At 39.6% G+C, this 25,063-nt stretch overlaps 1 protein-coding gene across 2 annotated transcripts in view; it reads left to right on the top strand.

The window, feature by feature from the left end:
- The window catches only part of LOC124619411 (DNA polymerase lambda-like), a 178,196-nt gene that overhangs the window by 104,704 nt on the left and 48,429 nt on the right, over window positions 1-25,063 (top strand). For both annotated transcript variants that reach the window (XM_047145771.1, XM_047145770.1), the window contains exons 5-6: window positions 8,437-8,599; window positions 21,814-21,899. In XM_047145771.1, the coding sequence (XP_047001727.1) occupies window positions 8,437-8,599; window positions 21,814-21,899 (249 nt within the window). The remainder of the gene's footprint in view (window positions 1-8,436; window positions 8,600-21,813; window positions 21,900-25,063) is intronic.

Consider the following 25,063-nt stretch of genomic DNA (forward strand, 5'->3'; position numbering starts at 1 on the left):
AAGCCTCCGTGCGCGCTCTAATCTCTCTAATTTTACATTCGTGATCTCCTCGGGAAGTATAAGTAGGGGGAAGCAATATATTCGATACCTCATCCAGAAACGCACCCTCTCGAAACCTGGCGAGCAAGCTACACCGCGATGCAGAGCGCCTCTCTTGCAGAGTCTGCCACTTGAGTTTATTAAACATCTCCGTAACGCTATCACGGTTACCAAATAACCCAGTGACGAAACGCGCCGCTCTTCTTTGGATCTTCTCTATCTCCTCCGTCAACCTGACCTGGTACGGATCCCACACTGATGAGCAATACTCAAGTATAGGTCGAACGAGTGTTTTGTAAGCCACCACCTTTGTTGATGGACTACATTTTCTAAGGACTCTCCCAATGAATCTCAACCTGGTACCCGCCTTACCAACAATTAATTTTATATGATCATTCCACTTCAAATCGTTCCGTACGCATACTCCCAGATATTTTACAGAAGTAACTGCTACCAGTGTTTGTTCCGCTATCATATAATCATACAATAAAGGATCCTTCTTTCTATGTATTCGCAATACATTACATTTGTCTATGTTAAGGGTCAGTTGCCACTCCCTGCACCAAGTGCCTATCCGCTGCAGATCTTCCTGTATTTCGCTACAATTTTCTAATGCAGCAACTTCTCTGTATACTACAGCATCATCCGCGAAAAGCCGCATGGAACTTCCGACACTATCTACTAAGTCATTTATATATATTGTGAAAAGCAATGGTCCCATAACACTCCCCTGTGGCACGCCAGAGGTTACTTTAACGTCTGTAGACGTCTCTCCATTGGTAACAACATGCTGTGTTCTGTTTGCTAAAAACTCTTCAATCCAGCCACACAGCTGGTCTGATATTCCGTAGGCTCTTACTTTGTTTATCAGGCGACAGTGCGGAACTGTATCGAACGCCTTCCGGAAGTCAAGAAAAATAGCATCTACCTGGGAGCCTGTATCTAATATTTTCTGGGTCTCATGAACAAATAAGGCGAGTTGGGTCTCACACGATCGCTGTTTCCGGAATCCATGTTGATTCCTACATAGTAGATTCTGGGTTTCCAGAAATGACATGATACGCGAGCAAAAAACATGTTCTAAAATTCTACAAGAGATCGACGTAAGAGATATAGGTCTATAGTTTTGCGCATCTGCTCGACGACCCTTCTTGAAGACTGGGACTATCTGTGCTCTTTTCCAATCATTTGGAACCCTCCGTTCCTCTAGAGACTTGCGGTACACGGCTGTCAGAAGGGGGGCAAGTTCTTTCGCGTACTCTGTGTAGAATCGAATTGGTATCCCGTCAGGTCCAGTGGACTTTCCTCTATTGAGTGATTCCAGTTGCTTTTCTATTCCTTGGACACTTATTTCGATGTCAGCCATTTTTTCGTTTGTGCGAGGATTTAGAGAAGGAACTGCAGTGCGGTCTTCCTCTGTGAAACAGCTTTGGAAAAAGGTGTTTAGTATTTCAGCTTTACGCGTGTCATCCTCTGTTTCAATGCCATCATCATCCCGTAGTGTCTGGATATGCTGTTTCGAGCCACTTACTGATTTAACGTAAGACCAGAACTTCCTAGGATTTTCTGTCAAGTCGGTACATAGAATTTTACTTTCGAGTTCAATGAACGCTTCACGCATAGCCCTCCTTACGCTAACTTTGACATCGTTTAGCTTCTGTTTGTCTGAGAGGTTTTGGCTGCGTTTAAACTTGGAGTGGAGCTCTCTTTGCTTTCGCAGTAGTTTCCTAACTTTGTTGTTGTACCACGGTGGGTTTTTCCCGTCCCTCACAGTTTTACTCGGCACGTACCTGTCTAAAATGCATTTTACGATTGCCTTGAACTTTTTCCATAAACACTCAACATTGTCAGTGTCGGAACAGAAATTTTCGTTTTGATCTGTTAGGTAGTCTGAAATCTGCCTTCTATTACTCTTGCTAAACAGATAAACCTTCCTCCCTTTTTTTATATTCCTATTAACTTCCATATTCAGGGATGCTGCAACGGCCTTATGTGGCACAATATATTGTAAGCAATTTTTTCACTTGAAACTTAATAACCATTAGCATGCCATGCAGTTTTATACACATCCCCGCTCCTCCACCTTGTTGTAATATAACATGGCAAAAATGGTTTTGTGGTGAAGTTTGGGTTGTATATCATTGCTTAACACAAGAAAAACCATACACCACCTCTTATTATGGATAGCCTCCACCAAAATTAATAATACATATCTTGTGTAATCGAGGGTGCTGCTTCTTGATGCCACATTAATTTACTAATATTACATATATGCCCTCTTCAAGGGGGTGGAGATGAGAGAAACAGAGGAGAGTAAAAAGACTAGTGGGAGCATTGATGGAATGGAAGTCTTCGCAGTGGTGGAGTGGGAATAGGAAATGAGATAGGTGGGTGAAGGACATGGACTAGTGAAGGTTGAGACCATAGGGGTTACGGGAATGTAGAATATATATATAGCAGGGAAAGTTCCTGTAGTGACGTAACAAGACTGTTACGCCACACGGTAGTAGCCAAAAGAAAGGCACGCTAGACTAATGCAGACGGGCGTGAAGTCTGGAACATGAGAACTTATGAATGAATAAGAAGAAAAGTATGTAGATGCTTTTTACTTAACTTTTATTGATTCCTTGGAATACATCTCTCTTGAATACTCGAAGCTATAGGCACTGATACAAATGGCTCCTTGCTAGTTCGTAGCCATTAACTTAGATGGCTATTCTGTCTCTCGGCTAATGAGAGAGAAAGGCTTCGTACAACTGGGCGATAGCTAGGTTCGCGTACAACTGGGCGGTAGCTTGGTTCTCGTACAACTGGGGTCGAGTCCACTCTCGTATCACGAGACCTGCCTTGGTGGTGGCGCTAGGTCTGCGATCACAGTGGCGACACGCGGGTCCGACATGTACTACATGGACCGCGGCCGATTTAAACTACCACCTAGCAAGTGTGGTGTCTGGCGGTGACACCACATTCCTCCCCCGCAAATCGGCGAACGGTCGTGTAATAAGGCTTCCGCCCGCCGTGGGGAGGACCACATGTTGACGTATGCGATGAGGTGGGGAGCCTAACAACAGGCGAGGCTGTGCCACCCGCACCCGGCCATCCCATCCTCGTCGCCAATCTGTAGTGACGTAACAAGACTGTTACGCCACACGGTAGTAGCCAAAAGAAAGGCACGCTAGACTAATGCAGACGGGCGTGAAGTCTGGAACATGAGAACTTATGAATGAATAAGAAGAAAAGTATGTAGATGCTTTTTACTTAACTTTTATTGATTCCTTGGAATACATCTCTCTTGAATACTCGAAGCTATAGGCACTGATACAAATGGCTCCTTGCTAGTTCGTAGCCATTAACTTAGAAGGCTATTCTGTCTCTCGGCTAATGAGAGAGAAAGGCTTCGTACAACTGGGCGATAGCTAGGTTCGCGTACAACTGGGCGGTAGCTTGGTTCTCGTACAACTGGGGTCGAGTCCACTCTCGTATCACGAGACCTGCCTTGGTGGTGGCGCTAGGTCTGCGATCACAGTGGCGACACGCGGGTCCGACATGTACTACATGGACCGCGGCCGATTTAAACTACCACCTAGCAAGTGTGGTGTCTGGCGGTGACACCACAGTTCCCATCTGCAGAATACACAAAAGCTGGTGATGATAAGAATGATCCAAATGCCACAAGCTGTGAAGTAGTCATTGAAGTGAAGCATGTTGTGTTGGGCAGCTTGTTCAGCAACTGAGTGGTCAATAACACGTAAAGACACATGACTGGATAAGTTGTCTCCAATCATGACTGTTGGCCTGTTTTGCCTCTTCAAATAGGGCAAAGTGATTGTAAAGAACTAGTCTTCAAATACTGGCAGGTCAAACCATCCACTTTTGTTCCTATTGAAATGGGCTCCCTTTGGTCCACCTTCTTGCCACGTGTCCCACAAATGCTCTGATTTGTAAAGGACATACGGAGGAAACAGTTTACCATCGGCACTAGCTGCCATCATGATTGAGACACTGGAATTTGATGAGTCCATCACTTTTTCAGCATGCTTACACCCTTGTTTTGTAATTATGTGCTGCTTGCCAGGATCAACCAACATGTTGGTTTCATCATAGTTGATCATGTTACTAGGTGGGAGATTCTCCAGCATTGCCTTGATATTGGAGAAAAACATCTTAACAGTCTTCACGAGCTCATTTAATATTTTCACTTAAGCGAACAGAAAGATCTTCTGACTGTCGTTTGAGGAATAAATGCACCCGTTCTTCTCCTGGCAAATTATTACGAAATTTCTTCTCTTTTCAGCCAGATTTATCAAGGTAGCCTTTAACTAAATATCTAATATGCAATTTGGTGAAAGGAAATCCCCAATGTGCAGCCCTCAAGATACCTTGCTTCAACATTTCTTCTTCTTCTTTATTTAGCACTGGCTGTCCTCCCATTTTTTCGGATGTTCTTCCTGCACTTCATTTTGTAGTGTTGATTTAGGTACACCATGCAAATCACATGCTTTTCTGTATGATAATTTACCACTCTGAATATCATGAACAGCTTTATCTAATAGTTCCTGGTCATAATTACATTTCACTGTGGCACCTCTCCTGCTCTTATACATTCTTGGCATTGTCTGAAACCACCCCACACAGTACACAGTTTTACAAAAACTGTCGTTATTTTATAACCTTGCATGAGAAACTCGACAAACTTGTACAGAAATTGTCTCAATGCTGTTAGCTACTGAGTCGTCGACAATTATGGTTACAATAACTTCCCACTCGGTGCAACAATAGAAAGTTTCCACTTTACGATAGTGCATGGATTTTTAACACTGAGACTGTTCGTCAGGTTATTCACCTAGTAAAACAATTGATGCAAAATAAAAGTTGTGGAAAGTGATAAATGCAATCTTGCACTTAAAATAACTGGCGCACGGACATTAAAATAAGTAACTCTTTGTTTCTATGCAGTGGCAAAGAGCAAATAAGCCATACTGTCTGAAATCACCCCATTTGACGGTATATTTTTTAATCAGGTTGAAATACACTGACAGAAATGGTACAAAATGTGCGCTGAAAGAGATGAAGCAGTATTTAAAAAAGAACTGATTTAACAGTATAATTGAAAATGGTTCCCTATCAGTCCTGGACAAATAAAGTTAATTGAAATTTACAGTCAATTAAAGTAAAGAAAAAGCTTTAAAGGATACATCAATATGTTACAAATTACCATTATAAAAATTATTTCATTAATTTTTATAGATATTCGTAGTGACCAAAGTTCCAGGGCCATATCAATGAGTCACAGCTTGAAGTGGCCAACTCTTTTAAATACTTTGTAGTAACACTTTCTAGGGATATGAAATGGAAGGATCATATATGCTCAATTATGGGCAAAACAAGTGGTAGACTTGGGTTTATTACCAGAATGCTGGGGAAGTGCAATGAGTCTACAAAGGAGATTACTTACAAATCACTCATGCAATCCATTCTAGAATATTGCTTAAGTGTGTGGGACTCATGTGAAATAGGACTAACTGAGGATACTGAACATATACATAGAAGGGCAGCATGACCGGTCAAAGTTTTATTTGACCCGTGGGAGAGTGTTACATTTATACTGAAGAAATTGACCAGACAGACTCTTGAAGTAAGACATAAACTATCCCAAGAAAGTCTACTAATAAATTTTCAAGAACCAGCTTTAAATGATGACTCTAGGATGTACTGCAGTCCCCAGTGTATCACTCACATAATGATCATGAGGACAAGATTAGAATAATTACAGTAGGCACAGATGCACTCAGTCATTCTTTCCACATTCCATATGGAACGGAATGTGAAGAAACCCTAGTAACTGGTACAATGTGACGAACGCTCTGCCATGCACTTCATGGTGGTTTGCAAAATATGGAAGTAGATGTAGAGCTAGGAAATGACAAAAACCACAATAGAATATCTGTGGATAAATTATCTATTATTATTTTAATATGGTCTTTTCTATCCACATTGAGAACAGGAGAAACTGATTAATTAATTGGCTTTAATTAAATCAGCACAGGTATATCATGGATTATGCACTTAAGACAACTCCATAATGTTATTCAATGTTATACAACTGAGTGAAGATCAAACACAGACATTGTGTTCTTCGTGGCTCCAAGCATTATCATGCTGTACCAGGGCCATTACATAAGTACAGCTTCTCAAAAAGGAGTGTGTAACACCATAAGAGGGGATAGAAATATGCCAACAAAGAGTGTTCGCAGGTAGGGTCACACTGTGCTACAGGGGGTGAATCTTAAGGGGCAGGCGGCAGTACAGAGTCCTGAGAGGGAGGGGCGGAAACTTCTGAGAGAACAGTGCAGACAGGAGTGTAGGTACTTAAGGTATGAATTGACATTCTTTGTTAAAGGCACAGACTCCGCATATACAGTTTTCTCAGCAGTCTTTTGGTCTCTCTTTGTATGGTCCCTTATTGCCATCACTTTAAAATGTTTTCACTTGTCTCTCCCTTACCTTGCAAACACTCCTCCTCCCTCAAAGGAATAAGTCACCCTTCATTCTTTTGAATCCACCTGCCCTCCCTTCCAATTCCCTCCCCCCCCCCCCCCCACTCATCTCCTCCCTTTTCCCCAACATAGCTTTATCCTTGGTCCCTGCTCCCCTTACACTTGTTCACTTTTTCTGTTTCCTCCAATAGAGCCCTAACCAAAAGTGGGCCACAGCAGCAGGCATAGTATAGTTGTGTGTGCATGACTGTATTTATTTGCACAGAAGGGGAAAAAATGTTTGTAAAGTGAGATATTGTTTTCCTTCTCTTGTTAGGTGTACTAGTGATCTGCCCTGGTTTCGCAGGGCTAGCAGTAAGTATCTGCAGCCAGACAACTTGTCTGGCATAATAAATTAGATATGAGGATAAGTCAATAGAATGCTCCAAAATCAGTTTACCATATCATTTTTAAATTATAGATACACATTCGGCAGCAGATGTGTTCTTGTCATAGAGACTGTGGGGCATCACATGGCAGCCATTGTGAGACAGCTGGTATGCTGCAGGAATATACACTGTAGAACAGAAGGTGATCGTGCAATTTTTGTGAACCAAATGACGTACTATAGGATAAGTGTATCGCGAAATGTGTCCCATATGTGGCAACAGCTGTTCATCATAGAAAGCTGTGTTCGAATGGGTCCAAAACTTAAGGGAGGGCAAAGCGTCAGAGATCAGGAATGTCCTAGTCATCCTGTGGCAGTAGCAATTGAAACCACAGTGTAGTGTGTGCAACAGATCATTTGTAATAACCAAATTTTGATAATCGATGAGTTAGTGTGTGCTGTAGACTGCTCACATGGAACCTTTTACATTATCATACATGAGCTGCTGAAGTCTCATAAAGTTTGTGCTCACTGGATGCATACATGTTGACTAAGGAAAACAAAATGAACATAGTACCTGCCTTTGCAGCATTTCGTTCTGTACTCGGAGGAAAGAGAGGACTGAATGGCACAAGTTGAGATGGAGGACAACCAAATGATTGTCCATGGAATGGAAACATTACAGTGCCCAACAACAAAAAAGTCCAAGACCATTCCATCAGTCTGCAAGTTTATGCTCATCATGTTTTGGCACTTGCCAAGGGTCTCACTGATGAAATCCAGCATCACAGTGAGACAGTTAATGCCACGTCATATTGCACTGCTCAGCAGGAACTTCAACAGGCCATTCAATGCAAACTTCTGGCCTCTTGACAAAATATAGTGATCCTTCGAGATGATAATGACCACCCTCAAACAGCAAGACAAACACAGGAGCTGTTATGAAAACTTCAGGGAAAACACTTGAAAAATCCTCTCTACAGTCCCAGCGTAGCCCCCAGTGACTTTCATCTGTTTGAGCCCCTAAAATTTCATTTGGATGGCCAACATTTTGAAAGTGATGATGCCAAAACCGAAGGAGTTACATGTGGGCTATGGCACCAACCAAAAGATTTCTTTGCCGTCAGCTATTAAGTACTTGTAGGAAGATGGGAAAAGTGTGTGACTGTATGGGCTGAATATGTAGAAAAGTGATATATATGTAAGAAAGTTATTTTGATTATTATTGTTTCTATCCTTTTTTGCAACTTATTTATTGACTTACACTTGTACATGAACTTTCCATGTGAATCAGTATGTCTATTAGTGAAAACTGTGTCAATATCAGTACAGTAGATCCTGATTTTAGCCTTCACATATAGACAAAAAAATGTCAAAGAGGAATTTACTGTAGTACTACCTATAGATGATCATTGGCTATTTCTTCTTGCATCATTGTTTATATTCCTCTCTGTAATTTCTAGTTGTGTGTAAAAAGACTTGTAGTTTTTAGTAGGTAGTGATATATTAATAAAAGGATTAATTAATTTGTAGGTAAAGGAGAATGCCTTAGCAATTGAGACAGACATCTCCGTCATACTCTGTGGTTCTTACCGTCGCGGAAAGCCAACATGTGGTGACATAGATGTTCTCCTGCTTGTGGAAGTGATCTCAAACAATTTTTTAGTGGAATTATTGAAGAGGCTCAGAGCATGTGGTAAGTCCTTCCATTCACGTAATGGTCAATAAATGCTCGTAGAAGCAGGGTCTTAACCACAACTCAGACTACTGATAAATACGAAGGGCATACATAGCTACTGAGAATTACTCAGTTACAATGGTTATATTTCATGGAACACTTATAAAATTGCTTCACTTTCAAATTAGCAGGAAATGAAAGTAATACATGATTGGAAAAGTAAATTATGTACTTGTTGTTGTTGTTGTGGTCTTCAGTCCTGAGACTGGTTTGATGCAGCTCTCCATGCTATTCTATCCTGTGCAAGTTTCTTCATCTCCCAGTACCTACTGCAACCTACATCCTTCTGAATCTGCTTAGTGTATTCATCTCTTGGTCTCCCCCTACGATTTTTACCCTCCACGCTGCCCTCCAATACTAAATTGGTGATCCCTTGATGCCTCAGAACATGTCCTACCAACCGATCCCTTCTTCTGGTCAAGTTGTGCCACAAACTCCTCTTCTCCCCAATCCTATTCAGTACCTCCTCATTAGTTATGTGATCTACCCATCTAATCTTCAGCATTCTTCTGTAGCACCACATTTCAAAAGCTTCTATTCTCTTCTTGTCCAAACTATTTACCGTCCATGTCTCACTTCCATACATGGCTACACTCCATACAAATACTTTCAGAAATGACTTCCTCACACTTAAATCTATACTCGATGTTAACAAATTTCTCTTCTTCAGAAACGCTTTCCTTGCCATTGCCAGTCTACATTTTATATCCTCTCTACTTCAACCATCATCAGTTATTTTGCTCCCCAAATAGCAAAACTCCTTTACTACTTTAAGTGTCTCATTTCCTAATCTAATACCCTCAGCATCACCCAACTTAATTCGACTACATTCCATTATACTCGTTTTGCCTTTGTTGATGTTCATCTTATATCCTCCCTTCAAGACGCCATCCATTCCGTTCAACTGCTCTTCCAAGTCCTTTGCTGTCTCTGACAGAATTACAATGTCATCGGCGAACCTCAAAGTTTTTATTTCTTCTCCATGGATTTTAATACCTACTCCGAATTTTTCTTTTGTTTCCTTTACTGCTTGCTCAATATACAGATTGAATAACATCGGGGAGAGGCTACAACCCTGTCTCACTCCCTTCCCAACCACTGCTTCCCTTTCATGTCCCTCGACTCTTATAACTGCCATCTGGTTTCTGTACAAATTGTAAATAGCCTTTCGCTCCCTGTATTTTACCCCTGCCACCTTTAGAATTTGAAAGAGAGTATTCCAGTCAACATTGTCAAAAGCTTTCTCTAAGTCTACAAATGCTAGAAACGTAGGTTTGCCTTTCCTTAATCTTTCTTCTAAGATAAGTCGTAAGGTCAGTATTGCCTCACGTGTTCCAGTATTTCTACGGAATCCAAACTGATCTTCCCCAAGGAAGGCTTCTACTAGTTTTTCCATTCGTCTGTAAAGAATTCGTGTTAGTATTTTGCAGCTGTGGCTTATTAAACTGATTGTTCGGTAATTCTCACATCTGTCAACACCTGCTTTCTTTGGGATTGGAATTATTATATTCTTCTTGAAGTCTGAGGGTATTTCGCCTGTTTCATACATCTTGCTCACCAGATGGTAGAGTTTTGTCAGGACTGGCTCTCCCAAGGCCGTCAGTAGTTCCAATGGAATGTTGTCTACTCCGGGGGCCTTGTTTCGACTCAGGTCTTTCAGTGCTCTGTCAAACTCTTCACGCATTATCGTATCTCCCATTTCATCTTCATCTACATCCTCTTCCATTTCCATAATATTGTCCTCAAGTACATTGCCCTTGTATAGACCCTCTATATACTCTTTCCACCTTTCTGCTTTCCCTTCTTTGCTTAGAACTGGGTTTCCATCTGAGCTCTTGATGTTCATACAAGTGGTTCTCTTATCTCCAAAGGTCTCTTTAATTTTCCTGTAGGCAGTATCTATCTTACCCCTAGTGAGATAAGCCTCTACATCCTTACATTTGTCCTCTAGCCATCCCTGCTTAGCCATTTTGCACTTCCAGTCGATCTCATTTTTGAGATGTTTGTATCCCTTTTTGCCTGCTTCATTTACTGCATTTTTATATTTTCTCCTTTCATCAATTAAATTCAACATTTCTTCTGTTACCCAAGGATTTCTACTAGCCCTCGTCATTTTACCTACTTGATCCTCTGCTGCCTTCACTACTTCATCCCTCAAAGCTACCCATTCTTCTTCTACTGTATTTCTTTCCCCCATTCCTGTCAATTGTTCCCTTATGCTCTCCCTGAAACTCTGTACAACCTCTGGTTCTTTCAGTTTATCCAGGTCCCATCTCCTTAAATTCCCACCTTTTTGCAGTTTCTTCAGTTTTAATCTACAGGTCATAACCAATAGATTGTGGTCAGAGTCCGCATCTGCCCCTGGAAATGTCTTTCAATTTAAAACCTGGTTCCTAAATCTCTGTCTTACCATTATATAATCTATCTGATACCTTTTAGTATCTCCAGGGTTCTTCCATGTATACAACCTTCTATTATGATTCTTAAACCAAGTGTTAGCTATGATTAAGTTGTGCTCTGTGCAAAATTCTACCAGGCGGCTTCTTCTTTCATTTCTTAGCCCCAATCCATATTCACCTACTACATTTCCTTCTCTCCCTTTTCCTACACTCGAATTCCAGTCACCCATGACAATCAAATTTTCGTCTCCCTTCACTATCTGAATAATTTCTTTTATTTCATCATACATTTCTTCAATTTCTTCGTCATCTGCAGAGCTAGTTGGCATATAAACTTGTACTACTGTAGTAGGTGTGGGCTTCGTATCTATCTTGGCCACAATAATGCGTTCACTAAGCTGTTTGTAGTAGCTTACCCGCGTTCCTATTTTCCTATTCATTATGTACTTGGTGTCTATGAAAGTAGCCAGTTTCTCTAAAACTGGTAAAGTGCTACAACTATTCATCTTCACAAGAAAGAAGACAGTCAGACAAGACCAAATCAACAACAGATCTAACCTACCCATAGTTTAAAAGATATTCCCTAAAGTTTTTACAAATTGCATAGAAAAGACTTTGGATTTTATCAAACCAAAGCAGGAATCAAGCTTTAAAAATCAATATGGCATAGTGACAATTTGCAAATCATGACTGAAATTATAAAATGGAGCAGTGAGTATGAGCTACATCTTTTTCTGGGATCTATATATTTTGAGAAGACTTTTGACTCAGTTTCAACAAAGTCTGTACTCTCATCCCTTGAGAAACATAATACTGATTTGGCCTGTGTTAGTGGGCTGAAAAAAGTATATATCTGTGTCACAGCTTCTGTTAGTCTTCAGTGGGATAGTGGATGATTCACAATTGAAAGATATGTCAGACAGTGAGATTCCACATCACAACAATTATTCTTAGCAGATCAGATGGATTTTTCCAGATCTGTATTCTACGAAAGAGATTAACAAATACTTGTATATGGAAGATATCTGATCCACCATTAGTTGGTGATGACACTATTTTTTTGCCTCTAGTGCAGATGAGCTTCAACAGTTAATAAGAACAACTGATTGAGCTTGTTTCAAAGTGGACCAAAAATTGAGTTATAGTAGAGTAAAGTAATGTGTAATCAAATAAAACCCGAGAAGCAATTGATGACTTTTTATATCATCCTTGAGTGCTGTTGTTAGGTTGAGCAGAGAATTAGAAACTAAGCTTCAGAGGTATCTGAGAAGGAATGTTTGCAATCAGTGTGTACTACATATTTTGACTCCTGCAGTGGACCTGGCCTGAAATGTTAAAAACACTAGAGAACTGAGAATTGCTCAGCAACCGGTAAGAGAACTATGTGACTATTTAGTTAGTGTACTGATGTCAGTCTTGGTGTAAACAGCTCTTGTCAGTTGTAATTAATAATGGTTTACGGTAACCAGTCCTTGTTTATGAACAACAAAGGCACACAGGACAATGTCAATACAAAGTTTTTATGATTGTGTGCTTGATTTAACATCTGGGGGGGGGGGGGGGGGGACTTACTACAGAAATTGTAGAAAGAAGAGGAGCAGTTGGTCATCTGTTTTAAAATGTAAACGACACAGAAGATATGTGACCCTACTCCCCCCCACCCAAAGAAAATGAATAAATAAAGTATAGAAAGGTTGTCATATGCATTCCACTAGCATCTGAAAAACTAAGGCTCATATTGGGGCTGCTTGGATTTTCTTCTTTATACCCTCTGACACTGACCATAATGTGTAATTGTAACTCACTTGTCACGCTGCTTCATTTCCTGATGCACATTGTTTCTAAAATCCTTCCAAAGGTCCACTGCACAGTGCCAGTGCCTCCAATGTTCTGGAAATAATTCCTTTGTCATTTTAGGAAACCAAGGGAGGGAGGGTGGGGTAGATTTAGTAAGTGCTGTGAGTGCAAAGCTATCTGGCTTTTGTTTTTGGCCAGAAACTATCAGAACCCATTGCTAGGATAGCAGGAGAGTTTTCGTGGTGGAGAATCTAAGCCTTTGGTTGCCAGAATGTAGGCCAGTTTTTCTGTAGTACCTCACCTTATTTGTTTATCATTCAAATGTCAGTTAACTATGACTGGTTGGGAATTAAATTCAAGATGGACTACTTCTTTTATCTTGTAAAAACAGGACAATATAGTTTTCCTTTATTATTTGAGTCACATGATGCATAAGCCATTTGTTTCCTTCGATTATAACCAGAATATTGGAAGCTGGATATAATTTATCCCCAGGTGCAAAGTTGAAGCTAATTGAGAAATACTCATATTATGAGAAGCTTTCTCATCATCTATTGGCCGCTGAGTGCTTCTCTGCACATATTCTACATGAGAAACACAGTTGTGAAGAATGAATTTCATGATTGGTTACAGTGAATGTTTGGTAGTAATCATTCCACCACAAGGCTCATTAGCTGAATGGTCATCTCAAACACAAAAAGTGACTTGTCTTACACTTAGACTTTACAAGACATTTTTTTTTTTCAAACATAAGGAAAAACAAAGTACTGAGAAGCATGGAGTACTCGTACACACAAGAAATACCGTCCACAAAGACATACAGTGATACACAGAATGATTTTTTTTAATATCAAAAATATCTGTAATGTGTGCAAATAAAATAATTTGCTACTTTAATGCATTTCTTATTCATAATCTATTGTAAATTCAGTTTGCAGGTTAAACCCACAAATAAAGATTTACCAGTATGTCCAAATCATGTGGTTCCTTTTGCTGTAGGATGAAACATATTAATAGTATAATGGTTCTGTTGTGCTTTTGTGGTCAGGAACTTGATTTTTCATGTGCATGTGTGCTCTTGAGAGTTTGTAAATGCTAAACAAAAGTAGGATGGAAATTATCAATATTTTAGTTAGAGAGGCAGGTGTGTTGAACCACAGTGTGTTTTATACATAATCCCTTCATGTGGTGAAATGCAAATGGGTTGGGTTGGGTTGTTTGTGGGAAGAGACCAAACAGCGAGGTCATTGGTCTCATCGGATTAGGGAAGGATGGGGAAGGAAGTCGGCCATGCCCTTTCAAAGGAACCATCCTGGCATTTGCCTGGAGCGATTTAGGGAAAACATGGAAAACCTAAAACAGGATGGTCGGACGCGGGATTGAACAAAATGCAAATATGTTCATCTGTAGCGCAAGGGTTTTACTTTCTGCAGTAAATTAAATTTTGTACAAAATTGTGGTGTAAAATGGTTGTGACTAACCGTGAACTATTTAAAAGGCTGCTCCATAAATTGATTATTGCAACTTGGTTTTTGATATGTGACTTGTTCCGTTTGACACAATTTTCCTCATTTCTTTTTGTGCTCAGGACATGAGTTTTCATGATTTTATGGGATTTTCTTCTGAGATTTTTTCCCAAGTTTACACCTCACCTGATGTATGGTGATTTTTTTGTGTAATTTTCTCTCTGAAACAGACTTTCCACTTTTTGGTTAAATATTGAACAAAACAAGTCTATAAAAAATCGTTTACCATGAAAACAAATCATGTGAAAGAAACCAGTCACAAACAAAAATTTAAAGTTTTTTTGTCAAGTGTAATACTTCTGTCTTTGCCCAGACAACAGTGTCACTCTCCAAACAACCTTTTTTTTTTTTTTTTTTTTCGTTCTCAGATGATTATAAACATATGATTTTCATGTCAGCTTTTTTTTCTAAAATATTATAGTATTTCATTTTTGTAGTTATTTGCTGTTATGTATACTTCATTACTTTTGTATGCTCATTCACCAAGTCAATTTTCTGAAGATGATATTTTATATTTCATGCATAATGATTAAAAGTTTATTCTTTGTAGTAAATACACACTGTAACTAGCACACTGATGTATTCATTGTCCATTATGCACTACCAGTTGTGAAAACTGCAAGACCCAAAAACACCAAAATAGATCCAGGCTACCAGAATGTTTTGAACCAAGTGCAAGGTGTAAGTGACCAACATTGCAGAGGTGTGTGTGCCCAGCTGTGGAAAAAATAGTGTTATGCCTCATTCAGTCATGGGAAACCAGTAAGGTGTAGTGAAAATGTAATGGCAGTCACCACTAGAAGATTGATCTGCTGGATTCTAGTCTACACAGTGTGGGCACAACTAGAGTGACCATTACCATGTCCACACAGGTGTAATGAACTGTACAGCTTCATCCAGAATATTGGCTCTATGCTGGACCACTGCAGCTGTTGTGGACCTTCAGCAGTTCAATACTGTGCATTGTGTGGCATGGCACTGGCTAAATGCATTGTAGAGAAACCCCTATTACACAGATAAATGCCATCACTCATGTGCTGAGTAGCAAGGCTTGATGCTTTCAAACAGGTCCAACATCACTCTGTCCTAAAACTATGGCCACGCAATGACTCAGACCTTACAGCCTGCTCTGTTGAGCAGCATCATGCTTGTATCCCAACTGTTGTCATTGCGGATCAAGTACGAGATGCAATCAAACTACAACATGTTGATGTTGTGAGTGTTAGCTGCCACATTGGGGATATCTTAGAGCCTGAGGTAACTGTTTGCAGTTTCTGGACCCTCTTACAAATGTGCAGAGATAAATTGTGCAGGAATATATTCAGGCCTTTTGTTATTTTATTCAATTATGTTTACAGACCCTCACTGGAGCAGTTAATGACTGGACTGATTTCTCCATTGGAAATCTCTGTCTGTTCTGTAATCCAAATAATACCTTATGTTCTCTGTTCTTAATATTTCATATAAGTAATGTTCAGTAATGTGCATTTCTCTTGGTGTAATTTTCTCAAACATTATTTTGCAACTTCCATGTCAAAAATATGATGGTATGGTTAAATGATGATGGCGTCCTCTTGGGTAAAATATTCCGAAGGTAAAATAGTTCCCGATTCGGATCTCCGGGCGGGGACTACCCAAGAGGACGTCGTTATCAGGAGAAAGAAAACTGGCATTCTGCGGATCGGAGTATGGAATGTCACATCACTTAGTTGGGCAGGTAGGTTAGAAAACTTAAAAGGCGAAATGGATAGGTTAAAGTTTGATATAGTGGGAATTAGTGAAGTTCGGTGGCAGGAGGAACAAGACTTTTGGTCAGGTGAATACAGGGTTATAAATACAAAATCAAATAGGGGTAATGCAGGAGTAGGTTTAATAAAGAATAAAAAAAATAGGAGTGCGGGTAAGCTACTATAAACAGCATAGTGAACGCATTATTGTGGCCAAGATAGACACGAAGCCCACACCTACTACAATAGTACAAGTTTATATGCCAACTAGCTCTGCAGATGATGAAGAAATTGATGAAACGTACGACGAGATAAAAGAAAATATTCAGGTAGTGAAGGGAGACAAAAATTTAATAGTCATGGGTGACTGGAATTCGAGAGTAGGAAAAGGGAGAAGAGGAAACATAGCAGGTGAATATGAATTGGGGGAAAGAAATGAAAGAGGATGCCGTCTGGTAGAATTTTGCACAGAGCACAACCTAATCATAGCTAGCACTTGGTTCAAGAATCATAAAAGAAGATTGTATACATGGAAGAAGCCTGGAGATACTGACAGGTTTCAGATAGATTTTATAATGGTAAGACAGAGATTTAGGATCCAGGTTTTAAATTGTAAGACATTTACAGGGGCAGATATGGACTCTGACCACAATCTATTGGTTATGAACTGTAGATTAAAACTGAAGAAACTGCAAAAAGGTGGGAATTTAAGGAAATGGAACCTGGATAAACTGACTAAACTAGAGGTTGTACAGAGTTTCAGGGAGAGCATAAGGGAACAATTGACAAGAATGGGGGAAAGAAATACAGTAGAAGAATGGGTAGCTCTGAGGGATGAAGTAGTGAAGGCAGCAGAGGATCAAGTAGGTAAAAAGACGAGGGCTAGTAGAAATCCTTGGGTAACAGAAGAAATGTTGTTGTTGTTGTTGTTGTTGTTGTCTTCAGTCCTGAGACTGGTTTGATGCAGCTCTCCATGCTACTCTATCCTGCGCAAGCTTCTTCATCTTCCGGTACCTACTGCAACCTACATCCTTCTGAATCTTCTTAGTGTATTCATCTCTTGGTCTCCCACTATGATTTTTACCCTACACGCTGCGCTCCAATACTAAATTGGTGACCCCTTGATGCCCCAGAACATGTCCTACCAACCAATCCCTTCTTCTAGTCAAGTTGTGCCACAAACTTCTCTTCTCCCCAATCCTATTCAACACCTCCTCATTAGTTATGTGATCTACCCATCTAATCTTCAGCATTCTACTGTAGCACCACATTTCAAAAGCTTCTATTCTCTTCTTGTCCAAACTATTTACCGTCCATGTCTCACTTCCATACATGGCTACACTCCATACAAATACTTTCAGAAATGACTTCCTGACACTTAAATCTATACTCGATGTTAACAAATTTCTCTTCTTCAGAAACGCTCTCCTTCCCATTGCCAGTCTATATTTTATATCCTCTCTACTTCGACCATCATCAGTTATTTTGCTCCCCAAATAGCAAAACTCCTTTACTACTTTAAGTGTCTCATTTCCTAATCTAATTCCCTCGGCATCACCCGACTTAATTTGACTACATTCCATTATCCTCGTTTTGCTTTTGTTGATGCTCAACTTATATCCTCCCTTCAAGACACTATCCATTCCATTCAACAGCTCTTCCAAGTCCTTTGCTGTCTCTGACAGAATTACAATGTAATCGGCGAACCTCAAAGTTTTTATTTCTTCTCCATGGATTTTAATACCTACTCCAAATTTTTCTTTTCTTTCCTTCACTGCTTGCTCAATATACAGATTGAATAACATTGGGGAGAGGCTACAACCCTGTCTCACTCCCTTCCCAACCACTGCCTCCCTTTCACGCCCCTCGCCGGCCGGAGTGGTCGAGCGGTTAAAGGCGCTACAGTCTGGAACCGCACGAGCGCTACGGTCGCAGGTTCGAATCCTGCCTCGGGCATGGATGTGTGTGATGTTCTTAGGTTAGTTTGGTTTAAGTAGTTCTAAGTTCTATGGGACTTATGACCACAGCAGTTGAGTCCCATAGTGCTCAGAGCCATTTGAACCATTTTTCACGCCCCTCAACTCTTATAACTGCCATTTGGTTTCCATACAAATTGTAAATAGCCTTTCGCTCCCTGTATTTTACCCCTGCCACCTTCAGAATTTGAAAGAGAGTATTCCAGTCAACATTGTCAAAAGCTTTCTCTAAGACTACAAATGCTAGAAACGTAGGTTTGCCTTTCCTTAATCTAGCTTCTAAGATAAGCCGTAGGGTCAGTATTGCCTCATGTGTTCCAATGTTTCTACGGAATCCAAAATGATCTTCCCCAAGTTCGGCTTCTACTAGTTTTTCCATTCGTCTGTAAAGAATTTGTGTTAGTATTTTGCAGCCATGACTTATTAAACTGATAGTTTGGTAATTTTCACATCTGTCAACACCTGCTTTCTTTGGAATTGGAATTATTATATTCTTTTCGAAGTCTGAGGGTATTTTGCCTGTCTCATACATCTTGGTCACCAGATGGTAGAGTTTTGTCAGGACTGGCTCTCCCAAGGCTTTCAGTAGTTCTACTAGAATGTTGTCTAATCCCGGGGCATTGTTTCGACTCAGGTCTTTCAGTGCTCTGTCAAACTCTTCACGCAGTATCGTATCTCCCATTTCATCTTCATCTACATCCTCTTCCATTTCCAGAATATTGTCCTCAAGTACATGGACCTTGTATAGACCCTCTATATACCCCTTCCACCTTCCTGCTTTCCCTTCTTTGCTTAGAACTGGGTTTCCATCTGAGCTCTTGATATTCATACAAGTGGTTCTCTTATCTCCAAAGGTCTCTTTAATTTTCCTGTAGGCAGTATCTATCTTACCCCTAGTGAGATAAGCCTCTACATCCTTACATTTATTCTCTATCCATCCCTGCTTAGCCATTTTGCTAATTATTGAAGAAATTATGAGAAATGTTGAATTTAATTGATGAAAGTAGAAAATATAAAAATGAAGTAAATGAAGCAGGCAAAAATGAATACAAACGTCTAAAAAATGAGATCGACAGGAAGTGCAAAATGGCTAAGCAAGGATGGCTAGAGGACAAATGTAAGGATGTAGAGGCTTATCTCACTAGGGGTAAGATAGATACTGCCTACAGGAAAATTAAAGAGACCTTTGGAGAAAAGAGAACCACTTGTATGAATATCAAGAGCTCAGATGGAAACCCAGTTCTAAGCAAAGAAGGGAAAGCAGAAAGGTGGAAAGAGTATATAGAGGGTCTATACAAGGGTGACGTACTTGAGGACAATATTCTGGAAATGGAAGAGAATGTAAATGAAGGCGAAATGGGAGATACAATACTGCGTGAAGAGTTTGACAGAGCACTGAAAGACCTGAGTCGAAACAATGCCCCGGGATTAGACAACATTCCAGTAGAACTACTGAAAGCCTTGGGAGAGCCAGTCCTGACAAAACTCTACCATCTGGTGAGCAAGATGTATGAGACAAGCAAAATACCCTCAGACTTCAAGAAGAATATAATACTTCCACTGCCAAAGAAAACAGGTGTTGACAGATGTGAAAATTACTGCACAATCAGTCAATAAGCCACAGCTGCAAAATACTAACACGAATTCTTTACAGACGAATGGAAAAACTAGTAGAAGCCAACCTTGGGGAAGATCAGTTTGGATTCCGTAGAAATGTTGGAACATGTGAGGCAATACTGACCTTAGGACTCACCTTAGAAGAAAGTTTAAGGAAAGGCAAACCTACGTTTCTAGCATTCATAGACTTGGAGAAAGCTTTTGACAATGTTGACTGGAATACTCTCTTTCAAATTCTAAAGGTGGCAAGGGTAAAATACAGGGAGCGAAAGGCTATTTACAATTTGTACAGAAGCCAGATGGCAGTTATAAGAGTCGAGGGACATGAAAGGGAAGCAGCGGTTGGGAAGGGAGTGAGACAGGGTTGAAGCCTCTCCCCGATGTTATTCAATCTGTATATTGGGCAAGCAGTAAAGGAAACAAAAGAAAAATTTGGAGTAGGTATTAAAATCCATGGAGAAGAAATAAAAACTTTGAGGTTCGCCGATGACATTGTAATTCTGTTAGAGACAGCAAAGGACTTGGAAGAGCATTTGAACGGAATGGACATTGTCTTGAAAGGAGGATATAAGATGAACATCAACAAAAGCAGAACGAGGGTAATGGAATGTAGTCGAATTAAGTCGGGTGATGCTGAGGGAATTAGATTAGGAAATGAGGCACTTAAAGTAGTAAAGGAGTTTTGCTATTTGGGGAGCAAAATAACTGATGATGGTTGACGAAGAGAGGATATAAAATGTAGACTGGCAATGGCAAGAAAAGCATTTCTGAAGAAGAGAAATTAGTTAACATCGAGTATAGATTTAAGTGTCAGGAAGTCATTTCTGAAAGTATTTGCATGGAGTGTAGCCATGTATGGAAGTGAAACATGGACGATAAATAGTTTGGACAAGAAGAGAATAGAAGCTTTTGAAATGTGGTGCTACAGAAGAATGCTGAAGATTAGATGGGTAGATCACATAACTAATGAGGAGGTATTGAATAGAATTGGGGAGAAGATGAGTTTGTGGCACAACTTGACAAGAAGAAGGGACCGGTTGGTAGGACATGTTCTGAGGCGTCAAGGGATCACAAAATTAGCATTGGAGTGTAAAAATCATAGAGGGAGACCAAGAGATGAATACACTAAGCAGATTCAGAAAGACGTAGGTTGCAGTAAGTTCTGGGAGATGAAGAAGCTTGCACAGGATAGAGTAGCATGGAGAGCTGCATAAAACCGGTCTCAGGACTGAAGACCACAACAACAACAATGTCAAAAATATTATAGAGAAGGAGAAACATTCATACTGGTATGAGATAATGCTTGACATGTTTTCTTTGGCGACATACAAAAAATTAAACAATGAATTGTGTAGTAGTAGACTGTATAAAATAAGAAATAAAGTTGACCATTGACACCTAAGTGTGCACTCAGTGTGCAATTTTTTAAAAGCATTTAAGAAATGAACACCAAATTTTTCAGGATAAACAATTTAGAATTTAGCATCAGGCATTGCATAATATTGGTTTACCAAATTGATAATGCTATTATTTTGTGTATTTATTTATTTATTTATCTAGTATTTAATCCATCTTCAGCAATTGTAGTCATATATAATGAAATAATAAGCAACCAGTTGCATAAAAGAAATTTAATTTCTTTACTGGTTTCGAGCACTTAGTGCCCTTCTTCAAAAGGTTATATCTATCACACTATTTGTGAGTGTCAGTAATAAAGTGCATACTGCAAAATACCATGGTCATGTAATTCACAGTATCTGCACAAAACTAGCATGTAGGTACTGTGAATTACATGACCATGGGATTTTGCTGTATGCACTTTATTATTGGCACTCGCAAATAATGTGACAGGTACAACCTTCTGAAGAAGGGCCCTAAATGCCTGAAACCAGTAAAGAAATTAACTTTCTTTTATGCAACTGGTTGCTTATTATTTCATTGTATTTATTTATGTACTATCTTGTGACACACTCCTGCACTTTGCTTTTGCATGATATACAGCAGAATCCATTTTCATGTGTTAATAATTTTCAACATCTATCACCTCCTTGTTTTAGATAGGTCAATCTAAATTACTTATGAAACCATGTCTGTCCCTGTGTTACAATATGTTTACATTTCTCTGTGCAGGACTGGTTACAGATGACCTTATGAATATAGAAGAGAGTGGAGGACATAAGAAATACCTTGGCATCTGTCAGTTACCAGGTGGAAAGGTGAGTGACAGGTTTCTGATTGAGATTCATACAAATTGTGTGTGTGGGAAAAAAAAAAAAAAAAAAACTTTGGCGTAACTGAGTAAGTATGTCAAACTGAGCTCAATTTGTACATTAACCATTGGTTGGAAATTTGCTGTTATTGAACCACAGCTATAAAATGACAAAAATCTGCTACTACTGTGTGGTAAACCAACTGGCCCATATGGGTCTGGCAGTGTTCTACCTTACTGAGCTGCTGTTATGCTGTGCTGTAGTTGTTCTGCTTGGCAACACTTAACTGCATGTGTACTAGATTTTGTCATGTACTGTGAACAATTTCACAAACTGTTGTCTAACAGTCTAACACATCACTTGCAGAGTACAATGATGAAATTCTGGGAGTGCAAGAAGATAGTGAGCTCAACATTTCTCAAAACCATGGGTACCAGCAGTTAACACGTTCTAGTTCCTAAGCAGTGTTTGGGAGAAATTTCCTTGTTTACACTTGTATAGACCAACATAAGAAGGGAATTAACAGACAATCCCAGTATCTGATGAAGGGATAACTCATGGTTTCAAAACAATGTCTTCCACCAACATCAGCACACTATCTTGTGAATTGTGTGTCTCTCATTCGTTCACCTGGAATCATGCAGATAAAAACAGCTTGCATATCTAAGGTAAATAAAAGATCCACATTTTGAAAATATAAGATTGTTCCAAGTGAGTGCCAGAGCTTAAACAGTGTGAATTGATAGTGTCTGCAGATGAAGCTATTTTTGTTAGACACGGAGTATTTAGCATCTAAAACTGTTACCAGTTGGCATGTGAAAAGTCTCATTACTTTCGTGAATGTGCTCATCAGGAACATTCTTTTGGTAAATGCTTGGATAGATAGCCTGATTGGACATTTTGCTCTATCTCGTTGGTTGACTAGACATAACTATTTACAATAGTTGTGAGTGCTGTTGGTGGTAGTGTTGGAAGACTCTCCATATCTTGTGCGGACAGGATGGTGCTGTGCCACATTGGGGCCAAGCAGTCTGACAACATCTCTGTGAAGTGGCTGACTTTATTATGCTGTTAAACGCCACAGGACTATTTTTGTGTTTGATAAATTGCTGAGGTAGTGGGAATTGTGTGCAACACATTAGGAGTTTTTAAGAGGGTGTGTCAATAATTTATACAGCAATGTCAATTTACTAAGGAAGCTCAGGGTCAAATTTTTGCATTTTATCTTCTTCTTCTTCCTCCTCCTCCTCCTCACACATTTTCATTACATGGGGGTCAGGATTTCTAATTTTGGGGTATGATTTCCTTTGTTGGTATTCATCTTGTTCAACCAGACCCACCTTCCTCACAAACTTTCGTGCTGTTGACAGCCAAGTGCCCAGCAGCCTTCCTCTTCCCCCCCCCCCCCCCCCCCCCCCCCCGCCCCTTCCCCTATCATAATGACATTTTCGGTGAACTAACAGCAATCCGCAATTTAGGCAGGGAACAATTGGTGTGTTGACCATACATCTCCTTCCTTGTTCACCTATGTGCCTGATTATGTGCTGATAATATTACTCAGTATGCATCCCTGTTTCCCACAACTGTAACACATTCATTTTTATTTAAGGTCCTCACATTTGTGACCCAGCTTCTTACTTCTGTAATGTTCTGCATTTATGTTGAGGACAAGGTGCTCTTCTTGTTGAATGCCGTTTGGCCACTTTAATGCTTCCACTAAGCAACAGCTACCAGTCTGAGTGCTTTGTATCTTTCCTTTCCACACTAACCATGGATGAATGTGTCCAAAGTTCCAAATTCAAAAAGCTGAACATGATTCTCAGTATCATCTTCTATCACCTTGTATGTTGAGCATTAGTGTGTTGAAATTGTATGTGCAAACTGCTCAGTAAATTATTCATACTGCATACGCAAACAATAAAGGTGTTTTCTCTGCCTTGCATATTATGTCCAAATTTGAGCAGACCGACCTTAATTCAAGTGCTGGACATCCCAATATTGTTGGGTCCTGCTGCTGCTCCTGCTGTGGACTGTACAGTCCACTATTATGCCACCTCTCTCACAGGGACTTGGACCTGCTCAGAAATTTATAATTTTCTGCACCTCCTCAGGACTGTAGTGTCATTCCATTTCAAATCGCCTAATTTTGGAACATTTTCCTGATCAGCCACTATGGGTGTTGATGCAGTTTTATGTGAACATTTTCACATCTCCAGTGATCATTGGTAAAATTTAGTAATGTTCATTAAAGCAATACTGGTTGAGATATGATCACTTGTTTGACTCCGTGCTTGAATTTGCGCAGAGTGAGTGTGATTTTCTGGCGACTTTGAGCTATTATATCTCGGGCAATATTTTGTTGACAGAAATGCAATTTGCCCTTCTTGTTCAATTTTATGCGTTATCTTAAGAGTAATAATGAAAAGAATTTTACGATCCATATTCAACCACAGAATGTTTGACAAAATCGCCCAAAAAGAAAAGTACCCAAAAAAATTTCACAAAGTATGGCTCCTTATACATCAGGGACTAAAGATATGAAAATGAGAAACTTGGCATTTAGTAACCTAACAACATTTATGTACCACTGTCCAATACTGCATAAATTATGTGCAAAGTCAAAGGTTTTTGACTTGCTACCTCAAAAATCCTATGTTCTATAAAAATTTTCCAAACTGAACTCAGTAGAAAGACATGGTTTTAACCACAAAAAAGATGTTTTTGATTATTCAATGCCAGCTAAAAATGCTAGATAATTTGAAACAATTAATTACAGCATTGAGGGGAAAAAAAGGAAAGAGAGAAAAATTGTAAACTTCGGATACCTATATCTCATAGAGAAAATGTGTGATGAAACTAAATGCATAACAGGCTGGTAGCACAAGGGTGTGGGTTACAAAATTTCATTCTATTACTACTTTTTTCCATTAGTCTCAAATTTGCTGAAAAGATGACGAATTTTGTGCAAAGGTAAAAACAGTGCATCTTTGATACTTTTACATAAACCATTTTTTATTATACATTCGAAAAACATATTTCAGGGTGTGCCCTACTAGAACAGTGGGTTTAATTTTCGATATGGGCTAACAGTGCCACAAAAATTTAAAACATTCAGCTGGAAAAATTGCACTGCACCTTTGGCTTCTTATACTCGTTGATTAACATGAAAC

Source organism: Schistocerca americana, chromosome 6 (assembly GCF_021461395.2).
Source record: "Schistocerca americana isolate TAMUIC-IGC-003095 chromosome 6, iqSchAmer2.1, whole genome shotgun sequence".
NCBI classification, from domain to species: Eukaryota; Metazoa; Arthropoda; class Insecta; order Orthoptera; family Acrididae; genus Schistocerca; species Schistocerca americana.